General features: G+C 45.7%; 1 protein-coding gene across 1 annotated transcript in view; it reads right to left on the bottom strand.

Annotated features, from left to right (window-relative positions):
• The window catches only part of HMCN1 (hemicentin 1), a 768,245-nt gene that overhangs the window by 549,262 nt on the left and 192,888 nt on the right, over positions 1-26,095 (bottom strand). The window contains exon 29 of the mRNA XM_077275842.1: positions 13,552-13,678. Coding sequence (XP_077131957.1) covers positions 13,552-13,678 — 127 coding nt within the window. The remainder of the gene's footprint in view (positions 1-13,551; positions 13,679-26,095) is intronic.

Here is a 26,095-nt window from a genome sequence, read left to right as displayed (position 1 = left end):
CCAGTGCAGGCTTCGGCCTACACTCTGCTCCCTCTACTCCTCCTGCTGACCCTTTGCTCCAACACTGCTAGTTGGGGCTCTAGGAAGACAAGCTTGAATAGGTCCCCATCCTGGTTCCAGCACCGTCAGCTGGTTCTGGGCAGAGCCTTTGGCTTAGGTGCCTCCTTCTGGGTATCCGAGTTCCACCAACGTCAGGTGGTCCTTGGTAGTGCTTTCAGGCACGGGTACCTCCTGCTTAGTAACTGGGTTCCAGTAACGTCAGCTGGTCCTCGGTAGTTCCATTGGCTCTTGGACCTTCGGCTACCCATCCGGGTTCCAGCACCGTCAGCTGGTTCTCGGCAGTGTCTTTTGCTCTTGTACCTTCTGCTCCCCATCCTGGTTCCAGTACCGTCAGCTGGTTCCGGGCAGAGCCTTTGGCTTAGGTGCCTCCCTCTGGGTATCCGAGTTCCACCAACGTCAGGTGGTCCTTGGTAGTGCTTTCAGGCACGGGTACCTCCTGCTTAGTAACTGGGTTCCAGTAACGTCAGCTGGTCCTCGGTAGTTCCATTGGCTCTTGGACCTTCGGCTACCCATCCGGGTTCCAGCACCGTCAGCTGGTTCTCGGCAGTGTCTTTTGCTCTTGTACCTTCTGCTCCCCATCCTGGTTCCAGTACCGTCAGCTGGTTCCGGGCAGAGCCTTTGGCTTAGGTGCCTCCCTCTGGGTATCCGAGTTCCACCAACGTCAGGTGGTCCTTGGTAGTGCTTTCAGGCATGGGTACCTCCTGCTTAGTAACCGGGTTCCAGTAACGTCAGCTGGTCCTCGGTAGTTCCATTGGCTCTTGGACCTTCGGGTAGCCATCCGAGTTCCAGTTCCATCAGCTGTTTCTCGGCATTTTCTCAGCCTTCTTGTACCTTCTGCTACATTTCCAAGTTCAAGAGACTAAACACGATGACCCGGAAGACCACCCCTAAGATGACGACGACACCAGAGACGACAACCACCATGATGACGACGACCCTGGAGACGATGACCCTGAAGACCACCCCGATGACGACGACCCCAGAGACGACGACCCTGGAGACGACGACGACCTGGAAGACCGAGAAGCAGAAGAACAAGAGGCTGCAGAACAAAGAGCAGAAGAACATTAAGCATAACACAAAATATCAGAGCAAAAGATATTATCTAAATTATAAGCAGAAGAAGACTAAGCAGTGTATGGGGGTGAGTCCGTTCCTCCTTGTGGTGCCTCTGGATAAAGCCTGATGCTGCAGGCCAAACTGAACGCGGACAAATGTAAATCTTTTGTGACAGGCAGAACGGAAGGTGTAATCTTCAAACTTTTATAGATAACAACTACGGGAATGCCTGTCACAAATAAGAATATGATGAAGAAGTAGAATATGAAGAAGATAATAGTTAAATAAAAAGAATATGAACAATGTAACAAAAAAAATAATAGGTAGAAGATGAAGAAGAAGATGAATAAGGTTAGTTGATGTCAAAGAAGCTGATGATGAGGATAATGAAGAAGAAAGTGTGGGAGAAGTAAAAAAGAAGGTGAAGGGCGTGGAAGTAGTGAAACATCAATATCTGACAAAATAAATAAAAAATTAACGTAGTCAAAATCTTTCTAACGCCGAACGTCATAAAAAAAAATAAAAATCCTGCTATTCTATTTGATTGGGCTAAACCTCTGTGCCTTTAATGTCTCCGCCACGTCCCCCAATACATCCTACATTATTCTTAGTTGTTTTCCTTCATGTAGAATTAACCTACAAGGAAAGAAAGGGTTTATTTTAATTCCGATATTTTCGTCCCATTGACTTGCATTGGGATCGGGTATCGGTATCGGATTAGATCCGATACTTTGACGGTATCGGCCGATACTTTCCGATACCGATACTTTCCGATATCGGAAGGTATCGCTCAACACTAGTCATAGCTATACTTGGTGGCATACGTTCCTTGTGCTTTAGTGTTCTGCTGTTCTGATCTTTTACTGCCTGACCACAGATCTAGTCATTGACTAGCCCCTTTGTCTCGATCCACAATGTTTAGGACTGATGACCTTGAACTGTGACCTGTTTACTCTTTTGTCTTCCCCCTCTGCATTTGATGTACACACTTGGTATTTGACCCTGGACTTCTTGACTCTTCTGCTGCACGGCTTGCTGTAAGAAGAGACAATAGCCAGTGTCACATTATGACTACATTTTACAGCAGTATGGATCCTATTTGTATGCTTTGTGATCAGGTGGCGAATTTGACTCAAATGATTTAATATCTGACCAAAGAGTACCGGAGCTTTGCATTTTTGCAATCCCAGCTGCAGGGTCTGATGTCTAGCTTGAGGAATGCTTCACCTAGCTATTCACTGCCAGCAGTGGCTGTGACTTCTGTACCTTCAGACTTGCAGTAGGTCTCTACCAAAGCTGTATTTGCCCTTCCTAATACTTTTTAAGGAGAGAAAAAAAGAGTTTAGAGCATTCAGGGAGAGCTTTAAGCTATTTTCTACCCTGCGACCTTGGTCTTCAGGGGATGAGTTCCAGCAGGTAGAAATAATCATGTCCGTAATGTGAGGGGGGCATTCAGACCCGGGAGTTTTCTTTGTCCTCACAAACAACGCCTTCTTTGACACTTTAATTTTAATTTATGACTAACCAGAGAAGACCCAGGTTTCTGAGGCAAAGATCATGAATCTGACACAGGGGAGCTACACTGATGAGGACTATAGTACCGACTCTGGTAATGGCGCACTGAAGTTCAGTGGAATGATGCAGCTCTCAGGCACCAGTTCCGTAGAGGCCTTTCCGAAGCTCTTAATTACACTCTAGCTCTTCATTGTCCTCCATGTTCTATGGAGGAGGCCATGACCAATGCCATACAAATGGATCACTGAATTTGTGGGAGGTATGGTGAGCAGTAAGGTGCTTTTTATATTCCTTCTGAGCATGTCAATTTATCCTAGGTGGAGTCGATGGAAGTTGGAGCTACCAGTTCTCGTGCTGTAGAGAGGAAACGTCAATGCAATCTTGGATTCTGTCTCTACTGTGGTCTTGCTGAACATTTTATAAAAGACTATCCAACCCTCCCTAAAGCAAGCAAGTTATCGGGAAATGCTTAGTCTGAGTGATTGTCGAGGTGGTCACCCAGACATCCAGGTACCTTTTTTCACCATCCACATTGTGCAATGGTGAAACTTGTACTCCCTATCTCTACCTATTCTAGTAACAGCAAAATGTATTGTGGGGTCCCCATCACCGTCTCTTTTAGTAGGTATGATACAGCCCCCTTAGGGTAATTTTTGGAAACCTTTGTACATTGTGCAATGGTCTATTTTCTACTCTCAATCTCTATACATTCTATTACTATAATTTTTTTACTGCATTGTCCTTCTCACTGTCTCTTTAAGCGTATATCTGGTAGCCTGATGCTGTTTTTTGGGTCTGCACTTGGACATTTTGGAACATTTTGGAACATAAATGAATTAATATGCTCCACACAATTCTTCAGGTTTCAGCATTACACAGAATATGATGAGTAATGAAACATGCTCTAAATATATGGTGCTAGTTTGAAAATCTTACCCACACATTCCTTTATAATGTAAAATTCAATATAATACCTTTGTTAGCATACGCCATATACTGCTCATATACGCAGCACCTCAGTAGGTGAGTGGGACGCCTGGGTACAAAAACTGTGTCTGATGGTGAAACCACTGGCCCTTCCCCTATGTTATGTTATTCCCACTCTGCTGTCCAGGAAGGATGCGCTGAGGCCTCCTTTCAACATCCTTCAATTGCACAGACACAAGAGTCAGCAACCACGTCCAGTTCGTTTTCCTTTGTCAGCATATACAGTGCCTTGCGAAAGTATTCGGCCCCCTGGAACTTTTCAACCTTTTCCCACATATCATGCTTCAAACATAAAGATACCAAATATACATTTTTGGTGAAGAATCAACAACAAGTAGAACACAATTGTGAAGTTGAATGAAATTTATTGGTTATTTTACATTTTTTGTGGTAATTCAAAAACTGAAAAGTGGGGCGTGCAATATTATCCGGCCCCTTTACTTTCGGTGCAGCAAACTCACTCTAGAAGTTCATTGTGGATCTCTGAATGATCCAATGTTGTCCTAAATGCCTAATGATGATAAATATAATCCACCTGTGTGTAATCAAGTCTTCGTATAAATGCACCTGCTCTGTGATAGTCTCAGAGTTCTATTTGAAGCACAAAGAGCATCATGAAGACAAAGGAACACAACAGGCAGGCCCGTAATACTGTTGTGGAGAAGTTTAAAGCTAGATTTGGATACAAAATGATTTCCAAAACTTTAAACATCCCAAGGAGCACTGTGCAAGCGATCATATTAAAATGGAAGGAGTATCTTACCACTGCAAATCTACCAAGACCCGCCGTCCCTCTAAACTTTCGTCTCAAACAAGGAGAAGACTGATCAGAGATGCAGCCAAGAGGCCCATGATCACTCTGGATGAACTGCAGAGATCTACAGCTGAGGTGGGACAGTCTGTCCATAGGACAACAATCAGTCATACACTGCACAAATCTGGCCTTTATGGAAGAGTGGCAAGAAGAAAGCCATTTCTCAAAGATATCCATAAAAAGTGTCTTTTAAAGTTTGCAATAAGCCACCTGGGAGACATACCAAACTTGTGGAAGAAGGTGCTTTGGTCAGATGAAACCAAAATCGAACTTTTTGGCAACAATGCCAAATGATATGCTTGGCATAAAGGCAACACAGCTCATCACCCTGAACACACCATCCCTACTGTCAAACATGGTGGTGGCAGCATCATGGTTTGGGCCTGCTTTTCTTCAGCAGGGACAGGGAAAATGATTAAAATTGATGGGAAGATGGATGGAGCCAAATACAAGACCATTCTTGCATAAAACCTGTTGGAGTCTGCAAAAGACCTGAGACTGGGACAGAGATTTGTCTTCCAACAAGACAATGATCCCAAACATAAAGCAAAATCTACAATGGAATGGTTCACAAAGAAATGTATCCAGGTGTTAGAATGGCCAAATCAAAGTCCAGACCTCAATCCAATCGAGAATCTGTGGAAAGAGCTGAAAACTGCTGTTCACCAACGATCTCCATCAAACCTCACTGAGCTCGAGCTGTTTGCCAAGGAAGAAAGGGCAAGAATTTCAGTCTCTCGATGTACAAAACTGATAGAGACACACCCCAAGCAACTTGCAGCTGTAATCACAGCAAAAGGTGAAGCAACAAAGTATTAAGTTAAAGGGGCTGAATAACATTGCCCGCCCCACTTTTCAGTTTTTGAATTTCCACAAAAATTTTAAATAACCAATAAATTTCGTTCAACTTCACAATTATGTTGCACTTGTTGTTGAATCCTCACCAAAAATTTACATTTTGTATCTTTATCTTTGAAGCATGATATGTGGGAAAAGATTGAAAAGTTCCAGGCGGCCGAATACTTTCGCAAGGCACTGTATATCTATCTGTTCATGAATTGTTAGTTAGATAGGACATACATATTCGTTAGCACTTTGCATTGTTTGTGCTGGACAAAGACGATTGCTGATTTTTCCAGGCTCCTAAATGAGAATTCTGTCTCTTTATTCAACTGTCGCTTCCCTTACATTTTCTAAATTTGGGTCCTTACAGAAACAGGTGGTGAGGTATTTGCCAGTTTCTGCACCTTTTAATCACATCTAAGAGACTGGATTAATACGCTCCACAGACCTATTCAGGCCTCAGCCTTACACATATTGGAACATGGTTATTGCCACTCTAAGGCCTTTACCTGAGCTCTGTAGCACTGCCTGTCACCTGAATAATACACTCCACAGACCTCGTCACTGTAATGTGCTGCTGCAGTGCAGTATAGTGCAACCTCCACTAGGGGGTGTTGGTGAGGGAAAAGAGGTTGTACACACAGTGTAACAGCACTGAACAACAACACAGGTGCCACAGGTAATGAAAGAGAAGTCAGACAAGCCAAGGTCATGCACAGAGAGGTCAGCGCAGTACACAAGGGGAGTCAGAGGAATAGTCGGGGACAAACAAGAAGTCAGAACCTACCAGGAACATGGTAACCAAGACGTGAGATGTAAGAAGAAGTCGGAATACAAGCCTGAGTCAAAACCAGTCGGGAAGCGTGGTAACAAAGATGGAAAACAAGGGGCAAAGTCCAGAAATCAGATCGAGTCATACATGGGTGCAGGCAGTCAGAGGAACAAGGATCACTAATAGGAATACAGGTCAGGGGCTCCAGCCGTGACACTTGAACTATAGCTGACACTGGTGTTATGACCCCAATGGCGAGGGTCTCAGAGGAACGTGGAAGTCTGCAGAATACAAAAATCCAGCTCATAGGGCAGTGGTAACTGGGTTGACCATATATCTACTCCTAACGCCAACACTAGAAGTAGCCGGGGATCATTCCTACGTTGATTCTAGATGACACGCGCCAGCCGGAGAATCTAGCTACCCCTAGTAGAGGAAAACAAAGACCTTTCTTGCCTCCAGAGAAGGGGACCCCAAAGCTGGATAGAAGCCCCCCACAAATAATGACGGTGAGGTAAGAGGAAATGACAAACACAGAAATGAACCAGGTTTAGCACAGAGAGGCCCGCTTACTGATAGCAGAATAAAGAAAGGTAACTTATATGGTCAACAAAAACCCTATCAAAATCCACACTGGAAATTCAAGAACCCCCGAACCGTCTAACGGTCCGGGGGGAGAACACCAGCCCCCTAGAGCTTCCAGCAAAGGTCAGGATATAGATTTGGAACAAGCTGGACAAAAATACAAAACCAAAACAAATAGCAAAAAGCAAAAGGCAGACTTAGCTGAGATAACTGGAACCAGGATCAGTAGACAAGAGCACAGCAGACTAGCTCTGATAACTACGTTGCCAGGCATAGAACTGAAGGTCCAGGGAGCTTATATAGCAACACCCCTAACTAACGACCCAGGTGCGGATAAAAGGAATGACAGAAAAACCAGAGTCAAAAAACTAGTAACCACTAGAGGGAGCAAAAAGCAAATTCACAACAGTACCCCCCCCCTTAGTGAGGGGTCACCGAACCCTCACCACGACCACCAGGGCGATCAGGATGAGCGGCATGAAAGGCACGAACTAAATCGGCCGCATGAACATCAGAGGCGACCACCCAGGAATTATCCTCCTGACCATAGCCCTTCCACTTGACCAGGTACTGAAGCCTCCGCCTGGAGAGGCGAGAATCCAAGATCTTCTCCACCACGTGCTCCAACTCGCCCTCAACCAACACCGGAGCAGGAGGCTCAGCAGAAGGAACTACAGGCACAATGTACCGCCGCAACAAGGACCTATGAAATACATTGTGAATAGCAAACGACACAGGAAGATCCAGACGAAAAGATACAGGATTAAGGATTTCCAATATCTTGTAAGGCCCAATAAAACGAGGTTTAAATTTGGGAGAGGAGACCTTCATAGGAACAAAGCGGGAAGAAAGCCACACCAAATCCCCAATGCGTAGTCGGGGACCCACACCACGGCGGCGGTTGGCAAAGCGCTGAGCCTTCTCCTGTGACAACTTCAAGTTGTCCACCACATGATTCCAGATCTGCTGCAACCTATCCACCACAGAATCCACCCCAGGACAGTCAGAAGGCTCCACATGACCCGAAGAAAAGCGAGGATGGAAACCAGAGTTGCAGAAAAAAGGCGAAACCAAGGTGGCGGAACTAGCCCGATTATTAAGGGCAAACTCAGCCAACGGCAAGAATGTCACCCAATCGTCCTGATCAGCAGAGACAAAACACCTCAAATAAGCCTCCAAAGTCTGATTGGTTCGCTCCGTCTGTCCATTAGTCTGAGGATGGAAAGCAGACGAAAACGACAAATCAATGCCCATCCTACTACAAAAGGATCGCCAGAACCTGGAAACGAACTGGGATCCTCTGTCTGACACAATATTCTCAGGGATGCCGTGCAAACGAACCACGTTCTGGAAAAACACAGGAACCAGATCGGAAGAGGAAGGCAGCTTAGGCAAAGGAACCAAATGGACCATCTTGGAGAAGCGATCACATATCACCCAGATAACGGACATGCCCTGAGATAGCGGAAGATCAGAAATGAAATCCATGGAGATATGTGTCCAAGGTCTCTTCGGGACAGGCAAGGGCAAGAGCAAACCGCTGGCACGAGAACAGCAAGGCTTAGCTCGAGCACAAGTCCCACAGGACTGCACAAATGACCGCACATCCTTTGACAAGGAAGGCCACCAAAAGGACCTGGCCACCAGATCTCTGGTGCCAAAAATTCCCGGGTGACCTGCCAACACCGAGGAATGAAACTCGGAAATGACTCTGCTGGTCCACTTATCCGGGACAAACAGTCTGTCAGGTGGACAAGACTCAGGCCTATCAGCCTGAAATCTCTGCAACACACGTCTCAGATCCGGAGAAATAGCTGACAAGATAACTCCATCTTTAAGAATACCAACAGGATCAGCGACTCCAGGAGCATCAGGCACAAAGCTCCTAGAAAGAGCATCGGCCTTCACATTCTTTGAACCTGGTAAATACGAGACAACAAAATCAAAGCGGGAGAAAAACAATGACCAGCGGGCCTGTCTCGGATTAAGGCGTTTAGCAGACTCGAGATACATCAGATTTTTGTGATCAGTCAAGACCACCACACGATGCTTAGCACCCTCGAGCCAATGACGCCACTCCTCAAATGCCCACTTCATGGCCAACAACTCCCGATTGCCCACATCATAATTTCGCTCGGCAGGCGAAAACTTCCTAGAGAAAAAGGCACAAGGTTTCATAACAGAGCAACCAGGGCCTCTCTGCGACAAAACGGCCCCTGCCCCAATCTCCGAAGCATCCACCTCAACCTGAAAGGGAAGTGAGACGTCAGGCTGGCACAAAACAGGCGCCGAAGTAAACCGGCGTTTCAACTCCTGGAAAGCCTCCACGGCAGCAGGAGCCCAGTTAGCTACATCGGAGCCCTTCTTGGTCATATCCGTCAAAGGTTTCACAATGCTAGAAAAATTAGCGATAAAACGACGGTAGAAGTTAGCGAAGCCCAAGAACTTCTGAAGACTCTTAACTGACGAGGGCTGAGTCCAATCAAGAATAGCTCGGACCTTGACTGGGTCCATCTCCACAGCAGAAGGGGAAAAAATGAACCCCAAAAAGGGAACCTTCTGTACACCAAAGAGACACTTTGAGCCCTTGACAAACAAAGAATTTTCACGCAAAATTTTAAAGACCAACCTGACCTGCTCCACATGCGAATCCCAATTATCAGAAAAAACCAAAATATCATCCAGATAAACAATCAAAAATTTATCCAGATACTTCCGGAAAATGTCATGCATAAAGGACTGAAAAACTGAAGGCGCATTGGAGAGCCCAAAAGGCATCACCAAGTACTCAAAATGACCTTCGGGCGTATTGAATGCGGTTTTCCATTCATCACCTTGCTTAATGCGCACAAGGTTGTACGCACCACGAAGGTCTATCTTGGTGAACCACTTGGCACCCTTAATCCGGGCAAACAAGTCAGACAACAGCGGTAAAGGATACTGAAATTTGACAGTGATCTTATTCAAAAGCCGATAATCAATACAAGGTCTCAAAGATCCGTCCTTTTTTGCCACAAAAAAGAATCCCGCACCAAGAGGGGAAGAAGACGGACGAATATGTCCTTTTTCCAGAGACTCCTTGATATATGAACGCATAGCGGTATGTTCAGGTACCGACAGATTAAACAGTCTTCCCTTAGGAAATTTACTGCCTGGGATCAAATCTATAGCACAATCACAGTCCCTATGAGGAGGCAGTGCACTGGACTCAGACTCACTGAAGACATCCTGATAATCAGACAAATACTCCGGAACTTCCGAAGGCGTAGAAGAAGCAATAGACACAGGCAGGGAATCCTCATGAATACCACGACAGCCCCAACTTGAGACTGACATAGCCTTCCAGTCCAGGACTGGATTATGGGTCTGTAACCATGGCAGCCCTAAAACAACCAAATCATGCATTTTATGTAAAACCAGGAAACGTATCACCTCGCGGTGTTCAGGAGTCATGCACATGGTAACCTGAGTCCAATACTGCGGTTTATTTGCTGCCAATGGTGTAGCATCAATACCCCTAAGAGGAATAGGATTTTCTAATGGTTCAAGAGTAAATCCACAGCGCTTAGCAAATGAGAGATCCATGAGACTCAGGGCAGCACCTGAATCTACAAACGCCATGACAGGATAAGATGACAGTGAGCAAATCAAAGTTACAGACAGAATAAATTTAGGTTGCAAATTACCAACGGTGACAGGACTAACAACCTTAGCTATACGTTTAGAGCATGCTGAGATAACATGTGTAGAATCACCACAGTAGTAGCACAAGCCATTCCGGCGTCTATGAATTTTCCGCTCATTTCTAGTCAGGATTCTATCACATTGCATTAAATCAGGTGTCTGTTCAGACAACACCATGAGGGAATTTGCGGTTTTTCTATCACATTGCACCGAATTAGGTGTCTGTTCAGACAACACCATGAGGGAATTTGCGGTTTTGCGCTCCCGCAACCGCCGGTCAATTTGAATAGCCAGTGCCATAGTATCATTCAGACCTGTGGGAATGGGAAAACCCACCATAACATTCTTAATGGCTTCAGAAAGGCCATTTCTAAAATTAGCGGCCAGTGCACACTCGTTCCAATGTGTCAGCACGGACCATTTCCGAAATTTTTGGCAATACACTTCAGCCTCGTCCTGCCCCTGAGACATAGCCAGCAAGGCCTTTTCTGCCTGAATCTCAAGATTGGGTTCCTCATAAAGTAAACCGAGCGCCAGAAAAAACGCATCAAGATCAGCCAATGCCGGATCTCCTGGCGCCAGCGAAAAAGCCCAATCCTGAGGGTCGCCCCGTAAGAACGAAATCACAATTTTAACTTGCTGAGCAGAATCTCCAGATGAACAGGGTCTCAGGGACAAAAACAATTTACAATTATTCACGAAATTCCTAAACTTAAACCTGTCTCCGGAAAACAGTTCAGGAATCGGTATTTTAGGTTCAGACCTAGGATTTCTGATAACATAGTCTTGTATGCCCTGCACACGAGTAGCCAGCTGGTCCACACTTGTAATCAAGGTCTGGACATTCATGTCTGCAGCAAGCATAGCCACTCTGAGGTAAAGGGGAAGGAGAGAAAAAAAAAAAACTCAGAATCTTCTTTCTTATAATCCCTCTTCTGCAATGCATTAAACATTTAATACTGGCCTGGCAAACTGTTATGACCCCAATGGCGAGGGTCTCAGAGGAACGTGGAAGTCTGCAGAATACAAAAATCCAGCTCATAGGGCAGTGGTAACTGGGTTGACCATATATCTACTCCTAACGCCAACACTAGAAGTAGCCAGGGATCATTCCTACGTTGATTCTACATGACACGCGCCAGCCGGAGAATCTAGCTACCCCTAGTAGAGGAAAACAAAGACCTTTCTTGCCTCCAGAGAAGGGGACCCCAAAGCTGGATAGAAGCCCCCCACAAATAATGACGGTGAGGTAAGAGGAAATGACAAACACAGAAATGAACCAGGTTTAGCACAGAGAGGCCCGCTTACTGATAGCAGAATAAAGAAAGGTAACTTATATGGTCAACAAAAACCCTATCAAAATCCACACTGGAAATTCAAGAACCCCCGAACCGTCTAACGGTCCGGGGGGAGAACACCAGCCCCCTAGAGCTTCCAGCAAAGGTCAGGATATAGATTTGGAACAAGCTGGACAAAAATACAAAACCAAAACAAATAGCAAAAAGCAAAAGGCAGACTTAGCTGAGATAACTGGAACCAGGATCAGTAGACAAGAGCACAGCAGACTAGCTCTGATAACTACGTTGCCAGGCATAGAACTGAAGGTCCAGGGAGCTTATATAGCAACACCCCTAACTAACGACCCAGGTGTGGATAAAAGGAATGACAGAAAAACCAGAGTCAAAAAACTAGTAACCACTAGAGGGAGCAAAAAGCAAATTCACAACACACTGGCCCACAGGCTGCAGAGGACTGAAATAGCTCAGCCAGCTCCATAACGAGGCAGATGGGATTAACTCCCACATGACCAGTCCAGAGACAAGACAGCAGAAAACAAACTCAGGACTGGATCATGACAGTCACTTTCTGGGACATAGCCTGTGATAATTCCATTGTTGCTCAAAACCATGCAAAAGATACATTCTGCCTGGCTGGGTAGTTTCCAGAAGAACTGCGTAGGCTTGTGCAGATAGGTCAATGGCACTTATGTCTCTTTCCCTTGAAGAGGCTGCTTCCAAGTAAAATGAGGCTTGTACATGTTCCTGACATGGGTTTCAAGCCTGACAGACTGAGCACAATACAGGCCCTCGCTTGCTTACAATGTATTCAGAATTTAATTCTAATGCTTTTGGTATCTAGTAGAATCCAATTTACTGAAACTGATCATACAGCCCTCCCAACTCCTGTATTATATTCATCTTACAGTGGCTTCACCTGCTATGACAGTTGTTCCATTGGGATCCGATGGAAAAAATGAACAGTGGACTTTACAAAATGCAGGTTTCACAGCATCTGCTGGCCCTCTGAAAATTTGAAGTGAGAGCCGCATAATGACATGGCGGTAGACATGGTGGTGGTGACGAGCAAAGCTCAAAATTCAAATGGGCATGTTTGAAATGGCATTGTAAATGGGTGTGGAATATGTATTCCACTATCTTGCTAGTTATTTGGCACGAGGGAGGGATCTCCCAAATATAGGAGTGAGAGCCCCTACAAATGTATGAAACAGGGCCACCTGAAGACCCTTACCAAATTCAAGTTTCACGGCACCTGCTGGCACTTTGCAAATTATAAGCGAAGGCCGCATACTGACATGGTGGTGGACATGGTTGTTTTGTCAGTTGAAGCCCAAAATTCAAATGGGCATGTCTGAAATGACATTGTAAAGGGATGTGGAATATGTATTCCACTACCTAGCTAACTAGTTGGCATGAGGGAGGGACCTCCCAAATGTAGTAGTGAGAGCCCTCACAAATGTTAAAGGAAAAACTAAAGTCAAAATGCTCTGTGTGAACATATGCTAAAGGGGAGGTATAATTGTTTTTATTTTTTTATTTTTTTTTGCGTTATATGCATGTAATTATGAAGGAAATAATGTTTCTTAGCATTTTTCCCTTTAAAAAAAATGTGGGTTTGGTAAGTCTTTTTAAAAATCTGTAAAACGGGCGCAATAGTCTGACAACAGTATTCCCAGATACCATAGGTGAGTCAGAAAGGCATGCCAGCATCTTCTCCATGCTGTTCCCATTTAGTTTTAGCTCTTTCCCATCTATTTCAGCTTTTTTCCCATGCCCACAGACTTGTTTGCTGGGTCTAGCAGAAAAATATTTGACTTTCCCTTTGACGTGCATTGGATTCGTTATTCGGGTACGAATACACGGATATTAGAAATTATTCGTGTCCATTTTACCGAATCAGAATATTTCACTATTCGCTCATCACCAATGCTTACCTATTTTCTTTGAACCACTGAATGGCAGGGAATGGTTTTCCTTTCACCTTACACTCCAGTTTAGCTTCATTTCCAGCTATTACAGAAACATTAATAATACTTCCACTGCTTACAATTTCCGGAGGATCTAGTAAAAAATAAAAAAAGAAGAATTTTACATGCAGGAAATATAAATCAAATGGTAAAACAGGAGAGACAAAATGTATCTGGGTTCCCTCTGCAGCTTTTTCAGTAAGCAATACACTGTGTGCAGAATTATTAGGCAAGTTGTATTTTGATCACATGATATGTTTTATACATGTTGTCCTACTCCAAGCTGTTCAGACTTGAGACCCAACTACCAATTAAGTAAATCAGGTGATGTGCATCTCTGTAATGAGGAGCGGTGTTGTCTAATGACATCAAAACCCTATATAAGGTGTGCTTAATTATTAGGCAACTTCCTTTCCCTTGGCAAAATGAGTCAGAAGAGAGATTTGACAGCTCTGAAAAGTCCAAAATTGTGAGATGTCTTGCAAAGGGATGCAGCAGTCTTGAAATTGCCAAACTTTTGAAGTGTGATCACCGAACAATCAAGCGTTTCATGGCAAATAGCCAACAGGGTTGCAAGAAGCGTGTTGGGCAAAAAAGGCGCAAAATAACTGCCCATGAATTGAGGAAAATCAAACGTGAAGCTGCCAAGATGCCATTTGTCACCAGTTTTGCCATATTTCAGAGCTGCAACATTACTGGAGTATCAAAAAGCACAAGGTGTGCGCTACTCAGGGACATGGCCAAGGTAAGGAAGGCTGAAAAACGACCACCTTTGAACAAGAAACATAAGATAAAACGTCAAGACTAGGGTTGAGCGAAACGGGTCGATCATTTTCAAAAGTCGCCGACTTTTGGCTAAGTCGGCGTCTCATGAAACCCGATCCGACCCCTGTGCTTGTCGGCCATGCGGTACGCGACTTTCGCGCCAAAGTCGCGTTTCAATGACGCGAAAAGCGCCATTTCTCAGCCAATGAAGGTGAACGCAGAGTGTGGGCAGCGTGATGACATAGATCCTGGTCCCCACCATCTTAGAGAAGGGCATTGCAGTGATTGGCTTGCTGTCTGCGGCGTCACAGGGGCTATAAAGGGGCGTTCCCGCCGACCGCCATCTTACTGCTGCTGATCTGAGCTTAGGGACAGGTTGCTGCCGCTTCATCAGAAGCAGGGAGAGCGTTAGGCAGGGTCCACTAACCACCAAACCGCTTGTGCTGCAGCGATTTCCACTGTCCAACACCACCTTCGGTGTGCAGGAACAGTGGAAGCTATTTTTTTTTTTTTTTCCCCTCAGCGCTGTAGCTCATTGGGCTGCCCTAGAAGGCTCCGTGATAGCTGTATTGCTGTGTGTACGCCACTGTGGAAACCAACTGCTTTTTTCAAAGCACATATCCTCTTGTTCCTTCCTTTCTGCACAGCTATCTTTTTTGTTTGTCCACACTTTTTATTTAATTTGTGCATCAGTCCACTCCTATTGCTGCCTGCCATACCTGGCTTACATTACTGCAGGGAGATAGTAATTGTAGGACAGTTTTTTTTTTTTTTTTGTTTTTTTTTTGTGGGAGATTAAGATTGGCATTTCTGCTACAGTGCCATCCCTGTGTGTGCCATCTCTCACTGAGTGGGCCATAGAAAGCCTATTTATTTTTTCCGTGATTTGTGTTCTAAAATCTACCTCAACACAGAAACACTACATCAATCAGTGGGAGAAAAATATTGGCCTCAGTCAGGGCTTGTGTGCCACTGCTGTGTGTGCGCTATCTCTCATTCAGTGGGCTATAGCAAGCCTATATTTTTTTTTTTTTTTTTTTTTTAATATTATTTGGTTTCAAAAGTCTCCCTGAAAAAAAAAAAAAACCTAAAAAAACAGTGGGAGAGTAATATTGCCCTTTCAGCTTGTGTGCCAGTCTTGACTCCTGGGTGTGCCACCTCTCTCCCTCTCATTCAGTGGGCCATAGAAAGCCTATTTATTTATTTTTTTAAATATTATTGGGTTTCTAAAGTCTCCCTGAAAAAAACAAAAAATACATAAAAAAACAGTGGGAGAGTAATATTGCCCTTTCAGCTTGTGTGCCAGTCTTGACTCCTGGGTGTGCCACCTCTCTCCCTCTCATTCAGTGGGCCATAGAAAGCCTTTTTTTTTTTTGCTTTTTTTAATATTATTTGGTTTCTAAAGTCTCCCTGAAAAAAACAAAAAAAACATAAAAAACAGTGGGAGAGTAATATTGCCCTTTCAGCTTGTGCGCCAGTCTTGACTCCTGGTTGTGCCACCTCTCTCTCTCTAATTGTGGGCCATAGAAAGCCTTTTTTTTTTTTTTAAATATTATTGGGTTTCTAAAGTCTCCCTGAAAAAACAAAAAATACATAAAAAAACAGTGGGAGAGTAATATTGCCCTTTCAGCTTGTGTGCCAGTCTTGACTCCTGGGTGTGCCACCTCTCTCCCTTTCATTCAGTGGGCCATAGAAAGCCTATTTATTTTTTCCGTGATTTGTGTTCTAAATTCTACCTCAACACAAAAACACTACATCAATCAGTGGGAGAAAAATATTGGCCTCAGTCAGGGCTTGTGTGCCACTGCTGTGTGTGCTATCTCTCATTCAGTGGGCTATAGCAAGCCTATTTTTTTTTTTTTTTTTTTTTTTTTAATATTATTTGGTTTCTAAAGTCTCCCTGAAAAAAAAAAAAAACCTAAAAAAACAGTGGGAGAGTAATATTGCCCTTTCAGCTTGTGTGCCAGTCTTGACTCCTGGGTGTGCCACCTCTCTCCCTCTCATTCAGTGGGCCATAGAAAGCCTATTTATTTTTTTTTTTAAATATTATTGGGTTTCTAAAGTCTCCCTGAAAAAACAAAAAATACATAAAAAAACAGTGGGAGAGTAATATTGCCCTTTCAGCTTGTGTGCCAGTCTTGACTCCTGGGTGTGCCACCTCTCTCCCTTTCATTCAGTGGGCCATAGAAAGCCTATTTTTTTTTTTTTTAATATTATTTGGTTTCTAATTCTCCCTGAAAAAAAAAAAAAAACCTAAAAAAACAGTGGGAGAGTAATATTGCCCTTTCAGCTTGTGTGCCAGTCTTGACTCCTGGGTGTGCCACCTCTCTCCCTCTCATTCAGTGGGCCATAGAAAGCCTATTTATTTTTTTTTTAAAATATTATTGGGTTTCTAAAGTCTCCCTGAAAAAAACAAAAAATACATAAAAAAACAGTGGGAGAGTAATATTGCCCTTTCAGCTTGTGTGCCAGTCTTGACTCCTGGGTGTGCCACCTCTCTCCCTCTCATTCAGTGGGCCATAGAAAGCCTTTTTTTTTTTTGGTTTTTTTAATATTATTTGGTTTCTAAAGTCTCCCTGAAAAAAACAAAAAAAACATAAAAAACAGTGGGAGAGTAATATTGCCCTTTCAGCTTGTGCGCCAGTCTTGACTCCTGGTTGTGCCACCTCTCTCTCTCTAATTGTGGGCCATAGAAAGCCTTTTTTTTTTTTTTTTTTAATATTATTTGGTTTCTAAAGTCTCCCTGAGAAAAAAAAATAAATAAATTAGGTGGGAGATTAATATTGACATTAGTGCTTGAGTGACAGTCCTGCGTGTGTGTCATCTCTGTGATTTTGTGCCACAGAAAACAGAGTGTGTAACATTGTGCCTGATTTTCCTTGTGGTCTCACCAACCTGTTAAGGGATATTGAAATCATACTGAAGTTATAGCTCACCGTGTAAGTTGTTTGATAGCAACAAATAAAGTTACTTTGGTTAAGATTTTAAAACAATGAGGAAGTCTGGTGCAAGAGGTCGTCGTGGGCGTTCATTGTCAGCTGGTAATGATGGTAGTGGTAGTGGAGCATCAGGTGGTCGTGGGGATAAAAATATTCCACCTAAGTCTGGAGCTGTGGAGCCAGTTTCGTCGTCAGGCTACACAAGGCCTCGAACGCTCTCTTTTCTGGGAGTAGGAAAACCGCTTTTAAAGGCGGAGCAGCAACAGCAAGTTTTGGCTTACATTGCAGACTCAGCCTCTAGCTCTTTTGCCTCCTCTTCCGAAACTGGTAAATGTAAAAGCAGCGCGTCGCTTGTGGATGTTCACGGTCAGGGACAAGTCGCTTCCTTGTCCTCCTCAGCAAAAACTACAACAAGAGAGAAGGATGCAGCAGGCGACACAACGGGTCACTCCATGGAGCTCTTTACACATACCGTCCCTGGCTTAGAAAGTGAAACATTTAACAGGCCATGCCCATTACAAGTATATTCTGACATGGAGTGCACTGATGCACAGCCACAGCCAGAGTACTATGCTGCTCCTTTGACTCAGACCACCACATTGCCCTCTCAGGGTACAGATCCACAATCAGACCCTGATGAGACTATGTTGCCCCGCCACGAACGCTATACCACCGACCGACACAGTGACACAGACGAAGTTGCACACGAGCTCGAAGAGGAGGTAATAGATGACCCAGTTATTGACCCCGATTGGCAGCCATTGGGGGAACAGGGTGCAGGCGGCAGTAGTTCAGAAGCGGAGGTGGAGGAGGGGCCGCAGCAGGCATCAACATCGCAACAGGTTCCATCTGCCGGGCCCGTATCTGGACCAAAACGCGTGTCAAAGCCAAAACCTGTTGGAGCACAGCGTTGCCATCCGGTTAAAGCTCAGTCTGCAATCCCTGAAAAGGGATCAGAGTCTAGGAAGAGTGCAGTCTGGCATTTTTTTAAACAACATCCAACTGATCAGCGCAAAGTCATCTGTCAAAAATGTTCAACTAGCTTAAGCAGAGGTCAGAATCTGAAAAGTCTAAATACTAGTTGCATGCATAGACACTTAACCACCATGCATTCTCAAGCCTGGACTAACTACCAAACGTCCCTCAAGGTTGTAGCACCCTCGGCCAATGAAGCTAGTCAGCAACGCAACATCCCTTCCGTCACTGTAAGGCCACCATTTTCCGCACCACCGGCAGTATCTGTGCAGGTTTCTTTGCCAGCCAAAAGCAGTCAGGGTCAGGGAATCACCAGTTTTGTAGGAGGAAATATTGCATGTAGGGCACCGGCGGAAACAATACCGTCTCCAACCGTCTCTCAGTCTGCCATGTCCACCGGCACACCCGAAAGTTCCACGATCTACAGCTCTCCAGTCCAGCTCACCCTACATGAGACTCTGGTTAGAAAAAGGAAGTACTTATCCTCGCATCCGCGTACACAGGGTTTTAACGCCCACATAGCTAGACTAATCTCGTTAGAGATGATGCCCTACCGGTTAGTTGAAAGCGAAGCTTTCAAAGCCCTGATGGAGTACGCTGAACCACGATACGAGCTACCCAGTCGACACTTTTTTTCCAGAAAAGCCATCCCAGCCCTGCACCAGCATGTTAAACAGCGCATCGTCCATGCACTCAGGCAATCTGTGAGTACAAAGGTGCACCTGACTACAGATGCATGGACCAGTAGGCATGGCCAGGGACGTTATGTGTCCATCACGGCACACTGGGTGAATGTGGTGGATGCAGGGTCCACAGGCGACATCAATTTAGGGACAGTTGTGCCTAGCCCACGGTCTAGGAAACAGTTGGCTGTAGGCGTTCGCACCCCCTCCTCCTCCTCCTCGTCCTCCTGCAGAAGCTACAGCTCTTCCACAGAACGCAGTCGGCCAACCACTCCATCGGCAGATGACACTGTTGCACACCAGTTGTCCCATTATGGGCCAGCTACTGCCAAGCGTCAGCAGGCTGTATTGGCTATGAAGTGTTTGGGCGACAACAGACACACCGCGGAAGTTCTGTCCGAGTTCTTGCAACAAGAAACGCAGTCGTGGCTGGGCACAGTAGATCTTGAGGCAGGCAAGGTAGTGAGTGATAACGGAAGGAATTTCATGGCTGCCATCTCCCTTTCCCAACTGAAACACATTCCTTGCCTGGCTCACACCTTAAACCTGGTGGTGCAGTGCTTATTGAAAACTTATCCTGGGTTCTCCGACCTGCTCCTCAAAGTGCGTGCACTTTGCTCACATATCCGACGTTCGCCTGTACACGCCAGCCGTATGCAGACCTATCAGCGGTCTTTGAACCTTCCCCAGCATCGCCTAATCATAGACGTTGCAACAAGGTGGAACTCAACACTGCACATGCTTCAGAGACTGTGCGAACAGAGGCGTGCTGTTATTTATTTGTGGGAGGATACACGGGCAGGCAGTAGGATGGCAGACATGGAGTTGTCAGGTGTGCAGTGGTCGAAGATACAAGACATGTGTCAAGTCCTTCAGTGTTTTGAGGAATGCACACGGCTGGTTAGTGCAGACAACGCCGTAATAAGCATGAGCATCCCCCTAATGCGTCTGCTGATGCAAAGTTTGACGCACATAAAGGAGCAGGCGTCTGCACCAGAGGAAGAGGGAAGCCTTGATGACAGTCAGCCATTGTCTGGTCAGGGCAGTGTACAGGACGAGGTAGCGGGCGAAGAGGAGGTGGAGGACGAGGAGGATGATGGGGATGAGTATATTTTTAATGCGGAAACTTTCACGGGGGCACAGGAAATTGGTTGCGTGTCACGGCCGGGTTCTGGTTTTTTGAGGGACACAAGTGACGTAGATTTGCCTGCAACTGCCCCTCAACCAATCACAACCGGAGATTTGACAAGTGGAACTTTGGCCCACATGGCGGATTATGCCTTACGTATCCTACAAAGGGACACACGCATTACGAAAATGATGAACGATGACGATTACTGGTTGGCCTGCCTCCTTGATCCACGCTATAAAGGCAAATTGCAAAATATTATGCCACATGAGAACTTGGAACTAATATTAGCAACCAAACAATCAACTCTTGTTGACCGTTTGCTTCAGGCATTCCCAGCACACAGCGCACGTGATCGTTCTCACACGAGCTCCAGGGGGCAGCAGACTAGGAGTGTTAGGGGTGCACACATCAGAAGTGGCGTTGGACAGAGGGGTTTTCTGACCAGGTTGTGGAGTGATTTTGCTATGACCGCAGACAGGACAGGTACTGCTGCATCAATTGAAAGTGACAGGAGACAACATTTGTCCAGTATGGTTACTAACTATTTTTCATCCCTTATCGATGTTCTCCCTCAACCGTCATTCCCATTTGATTACTGGGCCTCCAAATTAGACACCTGGCCAGAATTGGCAGAATATGCATTGCAGGAGCTTGCTTGCCCGGCAGCAAGTGTCCTATCAGAAAGAGTATTCAGTGCTGCAGGGTCAATATTAACCGAAAAAAGGACTCGTCTGGCTACCCAAAATGTTGACGATCTAACATTCATTAAAATGAACCACAACTGGATTTCAAAATCTTTTGCCCCACCTTGCCCGGCCGACACCTAGCTTTCCTATGAAAAGCTCTTGCCTGTGAATTACTTTTCTAATGTCTAATTTGCTGCTGCAGATTGTACAGCATACGACATGTTTACACCTCCCTAAATGGCCAAACTCCCCACACGGGGCCGTGGTATCGCGACTTGGCGCAAGCACCCGTGAGACTGCTGTTTGTCTGAAGAGGTGGGTGTGCTCGCTTTTGGTTGACGGCATTGCTACTGGGTCCCTCATAGTACAATGTAGTGTCTCTGGCGGTGGTGGTGCGCACCCAACGTCAGACACACCGTTGTAACATGAGTGGCCCTGGGGCGGTCCCGCCGGCCTCAAGAGAGTTCCCCCCTACCCCAGCTCAAACTGGGCTCTACTACGTGCAAAATTATGTCGCACAGCTCCACCAATCTTTAGTCTATTCGCTGACATCATTCAATGTCTGGCACTGACAATACAAATTTGTAGACATCTATGATGCAACTTAAAGTAGTCTGTGTCTGTGTCCTATATTGGCACCATTAAATAGTTACTGCCAAATTACTATGTCAGAAACACAGCAGATGAGCCCACCCCTGTACCTAAGTATGCCATCTTTTTTTTTGTTTTGGTTGTTTTGCGAGACATTAACATCTATTTATATTTTGGGAGTACTGGGACAGACACTCCTTGCACTACTCCTCCACTCAGCACCAAGCTGCCTGCCCGTGTATCCATGTAACCGCTGTAAAACTGCCATGAGCCTATTGTTTGTTATTTTAGGCCTTTGATAGCCTGTCTGCGGTCCCTACTCCTCCACTGACCACCAAGCTGCCTGCCCGTGTATCCATGTAACCGCTGTAAAACTGCCATGAGCCTATTGTTTGTTATTTTAGGCCTTTGAAGCCTTTCTGCGCTCCCTCCTTCCACTAGTCCTCCACTGACCAGACCACTGCTGCCCGTGTACCCCTGGAACCAATTTTAAAGTGCCTACAGCCAGCCCATTTTATTGTGTTAGGCCTTCGAAGCCTGTCTGCGGTCCCTCCTTCCACTAGGCCTCCACTGACCAGACCACTGCTGCCCGTGTACCCCTGGAACCAATTTTAAAGTGCCTACAGCCAGCCCATTTTATTGTGTTAGGCCTTCGAAGCCTGTCTGCGGTCCATACTTCCACTAGTCCTCCACTGACCAGACCACTGCTGCCCGTGTACCCCTGGAACCAATTTTAAAGTGCCTACAGCCAGCCCATTTTATTGTGTTAGGCCTTCGAAGCCTGTCTGCGGTCCATACTTCCACTAGGCCTCCACTGACCAGACCACTGCTGCCCGTGTACCCCTGGAACCAATTTTAAAGTGCCTACAGCCAGCCCATTTTATTGTGTTAGGCCTTCGAAGCCTGTCTGCGGTCCCTCCTTCCACTAGGCCTCCACTGACCAGACCACTGCTGCCCGTGTACCCCTGGAACCAATTTTAAAGTGCCTACAGCCAGCCCATTTTATTGTGTTAGGCCTTCGAAGCCTGTCTGCGGTCCATACTTTAAATACTCCTCCACTCAGCACCAAGCTGCCTGCCCGTGTATCCATGTAACCGCTGTAAAACTGCCATGAGCCTATTGTTTGTTATGTTAGGCCTTTGATAGCCTGTCTGCGGCCCCTACTTGCAATACTCCTCCACTGAGCACAATGCTGCCTGGAGTGCCTGCCTGTGTATCCATGTAACCGATGTAAAACTGCCATGACTGCCTACTGTTTGTTATTTTAGGCCTTTGATAGCCTGTCTGCGGCCCCTACTTGCAATACTCCTCCACTGAGCACAATGCTGCCTGGAGTGCCTGCCTGTGTATCCATGTAACCGATGTAAAACTGCCATGACTGCCTACTGTTTGTTATTTTAGGCCTTTGATAGCCTGTCTGCAGCCCCTACTTGCAATACTCCTCCACTGACCACACCAATGCTGCCCGTGTACCCCTGGAACCTATTTAAAAGTTCATAGAGCCTAGTTATATATTTTATTTACTATTAATAAGGCCATGATGGACTACGCTGTACCACGCTACAAGCTAACCAGTCGACACTTCTTTTGCGAGAAAAGCCATCCCAACCCTCCACCAGCATGTAGAAGACCGCATTGTCCATGCACTCTGGCAATCTGTGAGTACAAAGGTGCACCTGACAACAGACGCATGGACCTGTAGGCATGGCCACGGAAGATTACGTGTCCATTACGGCGCAATGGGTTAATGTGGTGGATGCATGGTCCACAGGGGACAGCCTACTAAGTCTGTCTGCAGTCCCTAATTCAAATTGTCCTCCACTGTCTAAATCGGAACTTCCACCTTCTGGCTTTCGGCCTATAGTATCAGAAATTAAACTGCATTTGGCCTTCAACTTTGGTTAGGGCCTACTAACGGCTTCTGCCCCTCCCTGGTGTTGCCCTCAACTAAATAAAGCTGAGCTTCAACCTTCCGGCTCTCATTATGTGGTTTTAAAAAAAAAAATGGTGGTTAGGGCCTACTAACGGCTTCTGCCCCTCCCTGGTGTTGTCCTCAACTAAATAAAGCTGAGCTTCAACCTTCCGGCTCTCATTATATGGTTTAAAAAAAAAAAATGGTGGTTAGGGCCTACTAACGGCTTCTGCCCCTCCCTGGTGTTGTCCTCAACTAAATAAAGCTGAGCTTCAACCTTCCGGCTCTCATTAAGTGGTTTTAAAAAAAAAAAAAATGGTGGTTTGGGCCTACTAACGGCTTCTGCCCCTCCCTGGTGTTGTCCTCAACTAAATAAAGCTGAGCTTCAACCTTCCGGCTCTCATTAAGTGGTTTTAAAAAAAAAATGGTGGTTAGGGCCTACTAACGGCTTCTGCCCCTCCCTGGTGTTGTCCTCAACTAAATAAAGCTGAGCTTCAACCTTCCGGCTCTCATTAAGTGGTTTTAAAAAAAAAAAAAATGGTGGTTAGGGCCTACTAACGGCTTCTGCCCCTCCCTGGTGTTGTCCTCAACTAAATAAAGCTGAGCTTCAACCTTCCGGCTCTCATTAAGTGGTTTTAAAAAAAAAATGGTGGTTAGGGCCTACTAACGGCTTCTGCCCCTCCCTGGTGTTGTCCTCAACTAAATAAAGCTGAGCTTCAACCTTCCGGCTCTCATTATGTGGTTTTAAAAAAAAAAATGGTGGTTAGGGCCTACTAACGGCTTCTGCCCCTCCCTGGTGTTGTCCTCAACTAAATAAAGCTGAGCTTCAACCTTCCGGCTCTCATTAAGTGGTTTTAAAAAAAAAATGGTGGTTAGGGCCTACTAACGGCTTCTGCCCCTCCCTGGTGTTGTCCTCAACTAAATAAAGCTGAGCTTCAACCTTCCGGCTCTCATTAAGTGGTTTTAAAAAAAAAAAAAATGGTGGTTAGGGCCTACTAACGGCTTCTGCCCCTCCCTGGTGTTGTCCTCAACTAAATAAAGCTGAGCTTCAACCTTCCGGCTCTCATTAAGTGGTTTTAAAAAAAAAATGGTGGTTAGGGCCTACTAACGGCTTCTGCCCCTCCCTGGTGTTGTCCTCAACTAAATAAAGCTGAGCTTCAACCTTCCGGCTCTCATTATGTGGTTTTAAAAAAAAAAATGGTGGTTAGGGCCTACTAACGGCTTCTGCCCCTCCCTGGTGTTGTCCTCAACTAAATAAAGCTGAGCTTCAACCTTCCGGCTCTCATTAAGTGGTTTTAAAAAAAAAAAAAATGGTGGTTTGGGCCTACTAACGGCTTCTGCCCCTCCCTGGTGTTGTCCTCAACTAAATAAAGCTGAGCTTCAACCTTCCGGCTCTCATTAAGTGGTTTTAAAAAAAAAATGGTGGTTAGGGCCTACTAACGGCTTCTGCCCCTCCCTGGTGTTGTCCTCAACTAAATAAAGCTGAGCTTCAACCTTCCGGCTCTCATTAAGTGGTTTTAAAAAAAAAATGGTGGTTAGGGCCTACTAACGGCTTCTGCCCCTCCCTGGTGTTGTCCTCAACTAAATAAAGCTGAGCTTCAACCTTCCGGCTCTCATTAAGTGGTTTTAAAAAAAAAAAAAATGGTGGTTAGGGCCTACTAACGGCTTCTGCCCCTCCCTGGTGTTGCCCTCAACTAAATAAAGCTGAGCTTCAACCTTCTGCTCCAAATTACCATTTTAAAAAATGCAATAGGCTTTTCCGGCCTACTAAAGGTGTCTGCCCCTCCCTGGTGTTGTCCTCAACTGAACAAAGCTGAGCTTCCACATTCTGGCTTTCGTCCTATACTATCAGATATTAAACTGCATTTGGCCTACTAGTGTGGTTAGGCCCTTGAAACAGTGTCTGCTGCTCTTGGGTTTGCTACTCCACTGAACAAAGCAATGCCGCCTGTTTAGTCCTGTTACCAATTTTGAACTGCATGTAGCCTACTTTATTCTTTGGCCCTATATCTGTTTCCTCCTCATCCTGCCCATTGCCCAGCCACTGCTAAATGAGTCTGCTGGTACATTGACCTAGACCACTACATTCCCCTTGTACTCTACACAGCCAGAATCTGTCCCTGCTGAAAGTAAGGTTCCCCTTCCCGCATGTTATACCACCTTACACAGGGACAAAGAGGAAGGTGCAGATGAAAGTGCAGGTTCCTTCATCAGGTGGGGGGGCATACTCGTTGGCGACGTCACTGGCACAGGGCCCCTCAGAGTACGCAAAAGTGTCGCTGCTGGTGGGAGGCGCCCCCGCCATGCAAACACACCGCCGTACTTTGAGGGGCCCTGTGCCAGTGGCAATGCGAACGAGTGGGCCCCCCCTGCTTGCTCAGGATCACAGCACTTGCAACTTTTAAATACTTACCTTTCCCTGCAACACCGCCGTGACGTAGTCCGCATTTCCTGGGCCCACGAAAAACTTGAGCCAGCCCTACTCCCCCCACAACTTTCCCCCAATTCCCTATGCCCAACTATTATTATACAGTTAATTAAGATTGGCAAGCTTCAGAAACAAGAATGGATGTTTTTGGCATTAAAATGGGCACTGTAGGTGTTTTCCTGGCCTCCACTCACTGCCGACTATGCTTCCCCATTGACTTGCATTGGGTTTCGTGTTTCGGTCGATCCCCGATTTTTAGCGATAATCGGCCGACTGCACTCGACTCGACTCTGGACAAAATCGGGTTTCCCAAAACCCTACTCGATCTTAAAAAAATGAAAGTCGCTCAACCCTAGTCAAGACTGGGCCAAGAAATATCTTAAGACTGACTTTTCAAAGG

The sequence above is a fragment of the Ranitomeya variabilis genome, chromosome 8 (genome assembly GCF_051348905.1).
Source record: "Ranitomeya variabilis isolate aRanVar5 chromosome 8, aRanVar5.hap1, whole genome shotgun sequence".
Classification (NCBI taxonomy): Eukaryota; Metazoa; Chordata; class Amphibia; order Anura; family Dendrobatidae; genus Ranitomeya; species Ranitomeya variabilis.
This window is presented reverse-complemented; position numbering and strand designations above follow the sequence as displayed.